General features: G+C 43.0%; 1 protein-coding gene across 3 annotated transcripts in view; it reads right to left on the bottom strand.

Moving 5' to 3' along the window:
* Nucleotides 1-224: 224 nt before the first annotated feature.
* LOC106584002 (influenza virus NS1A-binding protein homolog A) overlaps nt 225-14,084 on the bottom strand; it is a 53,944-nt gene continuing 40,084 nt past the window's right edge. For all 3 annotated transcript variants that reach the window (XM_045706473.1, XM_014168731.2, XM_014168732.2), the window contains exons 4-14: nt 13,187-13,356; nt 11,893-11,968; nt 11,616-11,789; nt 7,636-7,761; nt 5,967-6,080; nt 5,293-5,437; nt 4,918-5,142; nt 4,672-4,793; nt 4,294-4,552; nt 1,580-1,753; nt 225-1,340 (exon numbers count right to left, since the gene is read on the bottom strand). In XM_045706473.1, the coding sequence (XP_045562429.1) occupies nt 1,033-1,340; nt 1,580-1,753; nt 4,294-4,552; nt 4,672-4,793; nt 4,918-5,142; nt 5,293-5,437; nt 5,967-6,080; nt 7,636-7,761; nt 11,616-11,789; nt 11,893-11,968; nt 13,187-13,356 (1,893 nt within the window). In that variant the 3' untranslated portion in view covers nt 225-1,032. The remainder of the gene's footprint in view (nt 1,341-1,579; nt 1,754-4,293; nt 4,553-4,671; nt 4,794-4,917; nt 5,143-5,292; nt 5,438-5,966; nt 6,081-7,635; nt 7,762-11,615; nt 11,790-11,892; nt 11,969-13,186; nt 13,357-14,084) is intronic.

Genomic DNA, 14,084 nt, shown 5'->3' with positions numbered 1-14,084 from the left:
TATATTTGGGGACAGTAATTGTGTCCTGGTGGAAAAAAATAGTGACTTGCAACATCCAATTGGTGGAAGGTTTATAGAATGTGTATAAGTCAGGTTATTTCATTAGAACCCCAGGGTGGAAATTTCCCAATGCTACCTCAAAGACAGCGAAAGTCACTCCACTTTAACCAGTCAAACCTGATTATTAGTTCAATACAGTACTAGAACTGGAAAACTAAAAAAAAGAGGTTGAAATGGTTTATTAGTTAAGAAATATCAGCTTGTTACAAATGTGATGCAGCACTTTCCAATTGAATCATTCTAAACTCACAAAAGAAAATCGAAGCCAAATGTCTGAACCCCTTTTAAAACGCTCAACACAACCACATCTCCATAATAGTAAATTAGTCAAAACACAGCAACAAAAGAGTTGGTTAGCGTGTGTGTGCGAGTGTGTTACGCGTTACTAAACTGGCACTGGTTTCGTTTGATGACTCAATAGACATGTGCGTCCACTACTTCCTCTATTGGTAAATCAGCAGTGTATAAAAATATAAAAAAGGCATTAAAGATTTGTCAAGCAATCCAGCTTCAGTTTAAACTACACAAAAATGACATGGGAGTAACCCTCTTTCTTTGAATAAGGCTTCAAAATTGCAGATATTTAAATATGTGTGAGCTAAAATGACAGTTCAAAATGAAAAAAGATATTCAGAATCACTTTCCTAAAACAAGCCAACTCAAAGTTTTCCAGTACCGTCACCTATTCTGAACACACCAGTAAGTCCAAGGTAGTCTTGGTGACCAAAACAGGTGTTTCTCTGTAAACCCTCAGAAAACAATACAAAACTTTCGAAGAAAAACTCAATTGCACAAAAAATATTAAAATGTTGGCATTCTTAACACAAAAAAGAAAAAAAAGCAATCTAAATATATACAGCACGGAAAATAAAAGGCTTGATGTTGCTTTAGGCAACCCCCCAAAAATGATTCCCCTGTCCCTCCCGCTCACATACAGAAAATCACAAAACACAACTAAAAGCACTAAGCATGTTAGTTTGGGACGCCCCCCCCATAACAGCCCCTTAACCCCTGACCCTCAGGCGGAAGAGAGGAGAGGGCCTCGGCGCAGTCGCTCCACTCGTCCGTCTCAGGGTCGTACACCTCGAGCGTGTTCAGGAAGTCGTTTCCGTCGAAGCCGCCCACGGCGCAGATGACGTCACCCAGCGCGGCTACACCCGCATTGCTCCGTGCCACGGTCATGCTACCCAGCATTCTCCATGCGTTACGGACTGGGTCATACACCTCTACGCAGCGCAGTGCATGGGAGCCATCAAACCCACCAACCACTAAGAGCTTCCCTAGAGAGGGGAAGAAAAGGAGATGAGAGAGAGCAGAGAAAGGAGAGCAAAGGGTCAGCACAAATCAGAGTTTATCTGAGGAGTAATGATTTGGACATTTCTGCCGAATTCCAAGGTTGCAACCTGCATTCCCACCCTGTGAACTGATTACCCTATACATAGTAATCCTCTCGAGCGCGCCCCCGTTTAGAGCAGACCATAGAATTTGAATAGTTCATTTCTATGGAGTAGTCTCTTACCATCGTAGACGGCCACCCCAGCCCCCCTGCGAGCTACGTTCATGGGGGCGATAAGGGTCCAGGTGTTATTCTCAGGGTTGTAGCGCTCCACTGTGTTCAGGCAGTTCCACGACTCAGCACCTCCAATCACGTACATGAAGCCATCCAGCTCACATACCGCAGCCTGGTGCCTCTCTAGGAGAACACAGACAGACAGAGTTAACACTGCACATTACCCACTTTTCACATTCACAGAACTCAAAGCTGTTCTAGTTCTTCACGAATACAGTATATGCGATACAACGAAATCGGAAAGTACTCAAACCCCTTGACTTTATCCACATTTTGTTCATCAAGGCAAAGGGTGGTTACTTTGAAGAATCTAAAATAGTTTGATTTAACACTTTTGGTTACTACATGATAGTTTTGATGTCTTCACTATTATTCTACAATGCAGAAAATAGTACAAATGAAGAAAAACCCTTGAATGAGTAGGTCTCAACTTTTGACTGGTACTGAAAGCATTCGCCCCCCTTCCCTTTTTCCACATTTTGTTACATTACATCCTTATTCTAAAATTGATGAAATACATTATTTCCCTCAGCAATCTACACACAATACCCCATAATGACAAAGCAAAAACAGTTTTTTTTACAAATGTATTAAAAATAAAAAAAACATACTTTATTTACATAAGTATTCAAACTATTTGCTATGAGACTCGAAATTGTGCTCAGGTGCATACGGTTTCCATTGATCATCCTTAAGACGTTTCTACAACTTGATTGTAGTCCACATGTGGTTGATTGGACATGATTTGGAAACGAACACACCTGTCTATATAAGATCCCACAGTTGACAGTGCATGTCAGAGCAAAAACCAAGCCATGAGGTCGAAGGATTTGTCCGTAGAGCGCCGAGACAGGATTGTGTCGAGGCATAGATCTGGAGAAGGGTATCAAAACATTTCTGCAACATTGAAGGTCCCCAAGAACAGTGGCCTCCATCATTCTGAAATGGAAGAAGTTTGGAACTGGCAAGACTCTTCCTAGAGCTGGCCGCCCAGCCAAACCAAGCAAACAGGGGAGAAGGGCTTTGGTCAGGGAGGTGACCAAGAACCCGATGGTCACTGACAGAGTTCCTCTGTGGAGATGGGAGAACCTTCCAGAAGGACAACCATCTCTGCTGCACTTCACCATCAGGCTTTTATGGTTGAGTGGCCAAACGGAAGCCACTCCTCAGTAGAAGGAACATGGCTGTCCACTTGGAGTTTGCCAAAAGGCACCTATAAGAGAAACAAGATTCTCTGGTCTGATGAAACCAAGATTGAACTCTCTGGCCTGAATACCAAGCGTCACGTCTGAAGGAAACCTGGCACCATCCCTAAGGTTAAGCAAGGTGGTGGCAACATTATGCTGTGGGGATGTTTTTCAGGGGCAAGGACTGGGAGACTAGTCAGGATTAAGCGAAAGATGAACGGAGCAAAGGATAGAGATCCTTGATGAAAACCTTCTCCAGAGCGCTCAGGACCTCAGACTGGGGCCAAGGTTAACCTTCCAACAGGACCACGACCCTAAGCACACAGCCAAGACAACGTAGGTGTAACTTCTGGACAAGTCTCAATGTCCTTGAGTGGCCCAGCCAGAGCACAGACTTGAACCCGATCGAACATCTCTGGAGAGACCTGAAAATAGTTCTGCAGCGACGCTACCCATCCAACCTGACAGAGCTTGAGAGGATCTACAGAGAAGAATAGGTGAAACTCCCCAAATATAGGTATGTCAAGCATCATACCCAAGAAGACTTGAGGCTGTAATCGCTGCCAACGGTGCATCAACAAAGTACTGAGTAAAGGATCTGAATTCTTGTGATATTTCAGTTTCATTTTTTATAAATTAGCAAAAATGTCTAAACCTGTTTTTGTTTTGTCATTATGGGGTATTGTGTGTAGATAGATGGGGGGGGGGGGTGGTGAAACTATTTCATCCATTTCAGAATAAGGCTGTAACATAACAATGTGGAAAGATTCAAGTGGTCTGAACACCTGAATGCACTGTACATAAGCACCATTACTAAAGCATTCAGTCCTGTGACAGATCAAAGAACCCCTTTTTGGTATAATCTGGAACCCTTTTTGCTCAGTGTGTGTGTGATATTGGTACAGCATGTGTATAGTACAATCATATTTCAACAATGAAGCTAAAACTTTTAATTTTGCTTTATACTCCAGCATTTGGGATTTGATATCAAATGTTTTATACGAGGCGACAGTAAAGAATTTAGCCTTTTACTTGAGGGTATTTTCATACATATCTGTTTTACCGTTTAGAAATGAATACACTTTATGCATCTAGTCCGCCCATTTAAGGTGTCAAGTACTTTGACAAATGTACTTTGTGTATTCAACTTAGTATTTGGTCCCATTTACCTAGCATGCAATGACTAAGATTGTGACTCTTCAAACTTGTTAGGTTTATTTTGAGTTTGTTTTGGTTGTTTCAGATTATGTTGTGCCCAATGAATGGTAAATCATTTGTCATTTTTGAGTCACTTTTACTGTAAATAAGAACAGAATGTTTCTGAACACTTCTACATTAATGTGGAAAAACCCTCAAATAATCGTGTCATTCTGTACTGTCGCCTCATAAAACATTTGATCTCAAATCAAATGCTGGAGTATAAAGCCAAATTAAAATAACTACGTAGGGAAGTGTATGTGTGGTATTGGTACGTACTGATGTTGAGGGGGGCACAGTTGTTCCAGGTCTTGGTCACCGGGTCAAAAGCATCACAGTTCTTCAGTCCTTTCTGCCCACAGGGGTCTGACCCTCCCACCACAAACAGCTTATTGTTCAACGAGCAGACACCTGCGTTGCAGCGATTGGTCCGGAGCTCTGCCACCTGAGCCCACGTGTCAGTGTGCGGATCGTAGGTCTCCCCACAGCTCAGCTCATCTGAGTGACCGTTGGAGCCACCCATCACATACAGCTGACCCTAAGAAATCAGAGGAGACAGAGGCAGGTTTAAGTCAGAAAACTCTTGATCAGTCCGGGTCAGACAGGCACCTGTCATTCATATGAAATGCGGGTTCAAAGGACAGGGGTGTGTTGTACCATGAGCACGGCCATCTGGAAGCGAGCCCTGGCAGTCCGCATGGGAGCAGTGAAGGTCCAGCGGTCCTCTTTGGGGTCGTAACACTCCACAGTCCTCAGGCACTCCTCCCGGTTATACCCTCCTGGAGGGAACATAGAGGATACCAGGTCAGTAACAGGACAGGGTTGATTTGGACGATCTGAGGCTTGAGACCTGTCAGTGCCAGTCTCCAGATAGAGGCCCATTGGCTGGTTAACCCTACATACCTGCAGCGATGAGCCTGCCGTGCAGGGTGGCAGTGCCCAGGCCAGAGCGGGCGTAGTGCATGGAGGTCAGCGGGTGTTCCTCCAGCTCCTCAGACTGAGCCTCAAAGCTCAGGCTCTTCATCAGACATGGTGTGTCAGAGGGAGAACTCTGGGGAGAGTTGCGGCCATGCAGGAAGATCACGCACAACACCCCGTCCAGTACGGCCAGACACAGGTAGGTGTTGTCTGGGCGAGAGAGGGGAGGAGGAGGGCGGGAGGTGATGGTAATAACTACATTAAAAAAACTTAAAATGTTATTATCTTAAACATTAGGATATTCATACACATACTCCTTGACACCGAAGGCTTCAAACGTTCTTCGACACATTCACTTACTGGTGGACTTCTCGGAGGCGATGTACTTCCACTCTCTCCTGCAGGGTTTGGGTGTGTTGAAGGCCAAGCCGGAGGGTGAGGAGCTGCCGGAGGTGGAGGAGCTCGGCTGTCTCTGGGTGTTGCTGTTCTCACGAGGGGGCTTCTTCTGCAAGAGCAGAAAGCAGCTACAGAAGCCCAGCCAGAGGCAACAGCCACATCATCTCACCTCTGGCTAATACACCAGCTGGCTGCAGAGCGCACACACCACAATCTGGCCTGAAAATTGACTAAACCTGGGTTTAAACCTGCCTAGAAATACATCCAAGCACATTATTTTAGCAGTGCCAGTCCCCCTGAAATGTTTCAAACCAGCCTACAACCCATTTTAAACCATCTGAACAAGCTGATAGACAGCACAGACAATGGGAAGACTTTTACAAATGCAGAAGCAGCTACATACTGAGACAAAACACACAAAAAAGGTAGTAATCATTACCCAATCTCCAAAAGACTATGATCTGAGAACCAGTCTAATATGCAACATGAGCTATGCAAGCAGGTCTGTAGTATCCCAGGTTCCACAAACAAATTGTTTGCCTTGTTGCCAGGCTACATAAGGTGGGATAAAAGCCAGGTTGGGCCAAGCGACACTCGGGTAGGCCCAGGAAAGGTCCAGGTAGGGGTGGGTTGTGTACCTGAACAAACTGCATGTGGTCCTCCTCCGCACCAACCCCAAACATCCCATGTTCCTCAATGATGAGTGCGCCATCGAGCAGCTTGTGGTCGGCTGAGTAGTACAACGTTTGCACCTGCAAGACACACAGCGACATCACCCATGTGGCAGCCTGTCTCCATGGCAACACGAAAGGGAGGGAGGAAGGAGGACAGTGGGGGAGGAAGGCTGATCTGTTGTCACTGGTAGGAGCCAATGCTTCTTTATCAACATAAACACACAGAACGAACAGAGGTGGTTACAGGACATGTAGGAGTCCGCACAAAATCAGCAGTTTCTGCTTCTGTGCTGCCCTCTCTCCATAAGATCTAAAAAAGGAGGAGTCTGGGTTTGGTAAATATGCAACATTTGGAAACGTCTTCTGTCCTCATGACCTCACACCGGCTGCTTGGAAACCAGAAACCACGCTCCTGGCTGGCTGATGAAGTCGGTCATTATAATTGCATAGGAAAACATAACAAAAAAGGCACTGAGGTATGCTTTCATACAGCAGGTGAAGGCAAAGCTTTGACATACATTGACATTTCATACAAGTAGTCATAAAATAAACAAAAAAATAAAATGGATGTTTTCAAGCAAAGTTACAGTAAAAAAAACAATCTGTTCAAATAAGTGATTGGATTATGCTGTGGGCATGGAAATGTGTAGAATATGCTTGAGCAGAGAAGCACTTCAAAAGTTGTTTTAAATGGCCGTCATTCTGCTCTTTCCCACGTTAAAGGACAAAAGCTCTTAAAATGTACTGTGCAATCACTGATTTGGATTAAATATGGTTCCTATTAAATGGGGTTCCAAAATAAGGGGTTAGATTACTGAATTATGAGGGGTGTATCGAGTCTACAGTAGTGAATGCATACATTTCATCCAATTTCTTTTCTGTGCTGGCCCCCTGTGGGAATTGAACCCACAACCCTGGCGTTGCAAACACCATGCTCTACCAACTGAGCTGGCAGATGTACTGTTCAGTGGATATGGGTTTCTGTGAGTACTCTACTGCATGTCATTTTGTATATCCGGATGATCAATCCGGCTGTAGAGAGAGGGAGGTGCTTCTCTCCTCCCTCTTTTTCTCGTTCTCTGACTCATTACCCTGGTGGCTCAGTCTTGGCTCTTCAGTCGTCTCCTGCTGCTGTTAATAAACCTGGAGGACAGAGAAATCAACGGGGAGGAAGAGTCATTAGAACTGGAGCGCTCGCTGACACACGCACGCAAACGCACACTTAATGCGCACACACACCCCTGCTCAGAAAGAGAAGGGCATCAGTGAGACAGAACAGAGTCAAAGACCTGCTCACTCACTTTGGTGTTTTGCATTAAAACCAAAAGTCATAACACTGTGGGTGGAACCAACTGATCACTAAAACATAAATATCAAAGAGCGAACAGCCACATGGCTGTGTCTCTGCTCACCTCTAGTTTGCAGTATGGCCAGGTACACTGTACTGCATAACTTAACACTTAAAAAAAGAACGAAAAAACAAACAAACAGTCCTAACACAGTGTGTGAAATGACATCATGCCACGTTGAGTTGTGAACAGTGCCTTAAAATGTTAGAGGAAAGCGCAGAAAGGAGGGGAGGGAGGGATATGGGGCGGATGGGTGCAAGCTAGACTCCAACTATGGTACTGACCTCCCCCATCAGTCTATCCAGTTGGTCTCCATTCTCCCACAGTCTGCGCTGGACCCAGTTAAGCACCTTGGAGTAGAGCTTGCCATTGCTGGGCAGGCTCAAGCTGTCTTCCAGCATTACTTCTAACTGTAGAGACATAAGAGGAGACCAGTCAGAAGAGATGCTAGGCTCAACCGTGGCTAGGGTCAAATCATAAATCACAAGACACTGATTCCTTATTGAACCATCATAGCCTAGCTAGGGTTATGATGCGTTCTACCTTAACTGGAGACAAAGAAGACTATTCAATCAAAACCAGTAACTGGTGAATTCTGCAGCACAAAAGTAATAATGCAACTAACTGTATTTGAAGGCCATAAGTAACCAGTTGGGTCACACCCACATTTGCAGATGGTCATTTTCAGGCAGGATCAAATATGGAAGCCATCGATTTAGATATGAACATCAACCGAGAAATGTAACTGTTCAATGATTAGTACATATTGGGTGAGATCCAGAGCAGGAACAGGTAACAATTTCTACTGAGAATTTATCCATGTTTGTCCTCCAACGGTCAATAAAGCAATCTGATAGCCTCCTAGGGAGGGTAAAGACTAGTCTTGTATATTCCAGACCTTGGCGCATCATAAGCTAGGCAACGACAAGGCCCGGGGAGGATATCGGCTTCTGACATTTCAAAAAGGATTAATCTAATTATTTTCAAGGAGGGTCCTCTTCAGACAGTCAACACTCTTAACAAATCACACGTTTGGGTAGGTGGGGCTTAAAATGCAGGCGGGAATTGTGCACATGTATAGCTAGGGCAAGAAGCAGATACAGCAGTGCCTTTACCGGTGACGCGCTTCCAATTTCTGACTGTCCCAACTGACATTGGAGCTTCTACAGACATGTTAAGCTGGAGCATTGCCCGGAAGCAACCAGTATGTCTAGAGAGACTAGGTAAATAGTGGACATGTTTAAATGATCCCTATATGTCTAACCAATCATTGTAGTAAGTTTATTTATTGAATATAATTCAAAATATATTTTTTTGTAATTTACTTCCCTGAGCCTCCTTAGGCCAATGAAATGTTCAGTCCAACTGTGTGGGCATGGGGATAGAAATTTGAATATATTCCATCCTGGCCTATACCCCATCTGCTGTTTATTCAATGCACAAACACGATGCTTATCTACAGACAGACCATAGGACTCTGCGTCCGAGGCCAAGTAAACACATGAGTTACACATTTTGGAATGTTTTCGGTTGTTGAAAGTAAATAAAATAACGAGACTACCATGAAACTGTCATTCTTCAAATTCTCGTCAGTTATTTACATAAACAGATCGCAAACAAGGTTATAATGAAAGTCGAAATCATGGCATGTAAGTATCTTTTTACATGTGCTCAAGCTCTGGAAGGTGTTCCTGTGAGAGGAAAACAGATCATGGTGAAAGTAAGAGGTTGTTTGCTAAACAATCAGATGAGGTATAATCAAATTTTATTGGTCACATACATGTTTAGCAGTGGAAGAGTTGCAGTATTGCACACACAATTACACTAAGCTTCTGACTAACTTGTTTGGCGGAATCTGTTGTGATATGTGATGTTGGAGTGAAAATCTACCAGAGAATAGATCTCCAGGAGGTTGGTTGGTGACCACTGCCCCCACACACTACAAATGTGTCTTCAAATAGTCACATCGCCCCCAACCATTGAATTCCTACTTGGTTATAGACCATGGTTTATTCCACTACTCGCAAAAAATACTAAAATACCCCCAAAAAATATACTAATAATACTCTGACATGGCTGGTGTCGTGAGAAGTCAGGCTGCATAGTTTTGAACCATTTGGAGTTTATGGAGCTTGTGTTGATGCCTCAGAGTAGTTAATTACAGTAGTCTCGTTGGGAGGAGATCAATGCATGAAAGAGGATTTTAGCGCCAGGACGGGAGAGGGAGGACCTGACTCGAGATGTTATGGTGGTGGAAGAACATTGTCGGAAGTGGCGATCAATGCGTAGGGGGAAGAGAGAGACAAAAGGTGTTGTCAATGTTGAGGTTGCCAACTTTAAGTGTGGATTTGGTGCCTTGTACGCAGAAAAAAATGGAGAGAAATGTTTTTATTTAGTCAATTAGAAAGATTGGAAGAAAATAGCCAACATTTGGCTATCCAACTTACCAATATTGATAAGTTGGTTAACTTCTCTAGGGTAGGGGGCAGTATTTTGACGTCCGGATGAAAGGCGTTCCCGTAGTAAACTGCCTGCTACTCAGGCTCAGAAGGTAGGATATGCATATTATTAGTAGATTTGGATAGAAACCACTGAAGTTTCTAAAACTGTTTGAATGATGTCTGAGTATAACAGAACACATATGGCAGGCAAAAACCTGAGAAAAATCCAACCAGGAAGTGTGGAAATCTGAGGTTTGTAGTTTTTCAAGTGATTGCCTATACAGTGACTTAGGGTTCATTTTGCACTTCCTAAGGCTTCCACTAGATGTCAAGAGTCTTTAGAACCTTGTTTCATGCTTCTACTGTTACTGGGGCGAGAATAAGAGCTCACTCAACAAGTGGACTGCCTGATGCCAAATGAGTTGTTTACTGCGCTGTCACGCAGGCACGCCGTTCCTTCTTTTTCCTCTGTAATGAATACGCTATTGTCCGGTTGGAATATTATTGAATATTTATGATAGAAAGACCCTAAGGATTGATTGTAAACATCGTTTGACATGTTTCTACGAATGGCAATGGAACTTTGACTTTTCGTCTAGGGTTTTGCGCTCGCGCATTGTGCCTTTGGAATAGTGATCTGAACGCGTGAACAAAATGGATGTCTTTGGACAAAAATTGAGTTTATCGAACATTTCTTGTGGAAGTGGGAGTGCATTCCGACGAAGATCAGCAAAGGTAAGTGAAGATTTATAATACCATTTGAGTTTTGTTGACTCCAGAACTTGGCGGGTATCTGTATGGCTTGTTTTGATATCTGAGCGCTGTACTCAGATTATTGAACAATGTGCTTTCGCCGTAAAGCTTTTTTGAAATCTGACACAGCGGTTGCATTGAGAAGTGTATCTATAATTCTTTCAATAACTGTTGTAAATTTCAGCAACGTTTATGATGAGTATTTTTGTAAATTGATGTGCTCATTCACCGGAAGTTTTGGGAGGCAAAACATTTCTGAACATCACGCGCCAATGTAAAATGGGGTTTTTGGATACAAATATGAACTTTATCGAACAAAACATACATGTATTGTGTAACATTGAGTCCTGGGAGTGTCATCTGATGAAGATCAAAGGTTAGTGATTCATTTTAGCTGTATTTCTGGTTTTTGTGACGCCTCTCCTTGCTTGGAAAATGGCTGTGTGGTTTTTCTTGTCAAGGTGATGTCCTAACATAATCTAATGTTATGCTTTCGCCGTAAAGCCTTTTTGAAATCTGACAATGTGGTTGGATTAACGAGAAGTGCATCTTTAAAATGGGATATAATAGTTGTATGTTTGAGAAATTTGAATTATGAGATTTGTTGTTTTGAATTTGCCGCCCTGCTATTTCACTGGCTGTTGAATAGTGTGTCCCGCAGGTGGGACCTAACCCAGAGAGGTTAAGAACAAATTCTTATTTACAATGACAGTCCGGACGACGCTGGGCCAATTGTGCACTGCCCTATGGCACTCCCAATCACGGCCGGATGTGATACAGCCTTGATTTGAACCAGGGACTGTAGTGACGCCTCTTGCACTGAGATGCAGTGCCTTTGACCGCTACGTCCGTGTTAACTATTTAACTGAACTAGAATGCTTTAAAAGGCCACTTTTTTTTTTTATATCGGTGTCGTTGAATTAATTTTTTTACAAGGAAAATATCGGATATCAGTATCGGGCAAAAATGTCATATCGGCGCATCACTATTAATGACAACCTGAAAAATCATGTTTTTAACTGCACTGCCCCGTTAAGGTTGCAGTAGAACATTGCTCAGGGAAGGCTCACTTTGAGGCGGGGGAGTTTGAGGAAGTCCTCCTGCTCAGAGACCTCCAGCAGGTGTTCTTGGATGTAGATGTCGATCTTGGACAGCATGCGGCCATCTCCCATGCAGCTGGAAAAGTTACGAAAGGAGATGGCACTCTGGGATTCCATCTTCGACAGCAGGTAGTTGCCACAGATCTGACCAATCAGAGAGGAGAGAAGTTTAAACCTCTGAACAATGGGACTGCATTTAACCATAGGGTATTGCATATCAGTAGTTGAAAACAGAGTAAGATCCTACCTGCTTTACTCGTTCCATCTTTAGCCTTTTGGCTGCAGTGTAGACATCCTTAACCAACTCCTTGTCTGCTTTCAACCTGCAAGAGAGAACCATTAGTTAGTCAGACAAACACAGACAGGAGTTGTACGCATGCTTGACAGGTGATGACCATAGCCAAAAAGAATGCCTTGAGGGGTGAGCAGAGTTAGAGCGGTGAAGGGTCCAGGAAACATTTTTAAAAAACCCATGCAGTCTTTAATTGTACTTTTAAATCCCTTATTTATATAACTCCAATAAACACATGTTTTCATAATGTATTTCCCTGTGCCTCCTAGGGCCACTGAAACGCTCAGTCTGATCGTGTGGGCGATAGGAAACAAAATTGAATATGAAATTACACAGCTGGAATGGCTAATAGGATGGTCTAGAGCCCACCCCCTTACCCCTTTAAAAAACTAAAAAACAAAGGCACATGGTATTCAACCTGTCAGTTGGAGCTGATGTTGGACCCTGAAAGCGGCAAACTTTCACACGTAGGCTACTTTGTTAAAAACAAAAAGGCATACATTTTTTTTGGGGTCATTTTAGCAGACGCTCTTATCCAGAGCAACTTACAGTAGTGAATGCATACATTTCATACATTTTTTTCATACATAATGCATCTAAATTTGCTTTATCGTTGTTGTACCGCTTTCAATAAGGAAACAAGATTCAGGACCAGAACAGCCTGTTTGCATGGTGGACCATCTTGGCCTATACCTTGTTTGCCGTCTATTTATTGCAGAATACCACGAATATATACAGGGCCGACTATAGGCCTCGGAGTCTCAGAGGCCAAACACAGTAAGTAATACATTTACATTTTAGTCATTTAGCAGACGCTCTTATCCAGAGCGACTTACAGTAGTGAATGCATACATTTCATGCATTTTTTTTTTTGTACTGGCCCCCCGTGGGAATCGAACCCACAACTTAGTATTACTTGCTGTGTTAGGCTTCAGAGACAATGGCCCATGGTATAATCTTAAGTATAACCATAAAGTCCATTTAACCATTTTGAGAAAATATCCAGTATCAAAGTCTATAACATTTCAAATGTTAAAGTAAACACTGGAATTCTGTTGTTAAATGTAAATAAAGAAACCAGACTGTAATTAAGTTTCTTCATTTACGTAGTGGCGACAGTTGAAGAACATCACTTTAACAAAGCCTAGGACTCATTGCACAATGCATGTCTTAGAAGATATATACTCACTGGGCAGCGTAGGCGTAGTTTAGGGGTCAGAGGGTAGAGATTAGAGGTCATAGCACTTACTGGGCAGTGTAGGCGTAGTTAAGCAGGATCTCCACAGCCTCTGGGTCAAGGTCTTCGAAGGTGACGTGGGACACGCCGTGAGGTTCGATGTCGCTGTTAAAGATCTCAAACAGGTAGGGGCTACAGCAGGCCAGCACGGCACGGTGAGCCATCAACTCATGACCACACACCTACAGAGGAGATAGATCAGAGGTCAGGGCTCAAACTAGAGAGACCATTCTTCAGAGGTGCTATAATTTATACTGAACTAAAATAAAAACGTAACATGTAAAGCGTTGGTCCCAAGTTTTATGAGCCATAATAAAAGATCCCAGAAATTTTCCATATGCATAAAAAGCTTATTTCTCTCAAATGTTGTTTACGTTCCTATTAGTTAGCATTTCTCCTTCACCAAGATAATGAATCCACTGACAGGTGTCACAAATCATGAAGCTGATTAAACAGCATTATCATTACACAGGTGCACCTTGTGCTGGGGACAATAAAAGGCCACTAAAACACGCAGTTGTGTCACAATGCCACAGGTGTCTCAAATGTTGAGGGAGCATGCAATTGGCATGCTGACTGCAGGAATGTCCACCAGAGCTGTTGCCAGAGAACTGTTCAAGAAAATGTAGGGGGTAGATCAACTTTAATATTGCAGCTTCCAACAATGCAATTGTCTGCACCATTACCAATCCCCTATATATTTTTTATGTATACATGTGCTGTGCATTGGGAAAGTGTTCAGACCACTTGACTTTTTCCACATTTTGTTACATTACAGCCTTATTCGGAAATGGCTTAGTCCCCCCCCACCAATCTACACAATAAATAATGACAAAGCAAGAAACATTTTATTTTATGCAAATTTATCTAAGATTAAAAACTGGAGAGAAAAAAAAATACATAAGTATTC

Source organism: Salmo salar, chromosome ssa23 (genome assembly GCF_905237065.1).
Source record: "Salmo salar chromosome ssa23, Ssal_v3.1, whole genome shotgun sequence".
NCBI lineage: Eukaryota > Metazoa > Chordata > Actinopteri > Salmoniformes > Salmonidae > Salmo > Salmo salar.
Note: the sequence above shows the minus strand (reverse complement) of the source record. Positions and strands in the feature narration are given on the sequence as shown.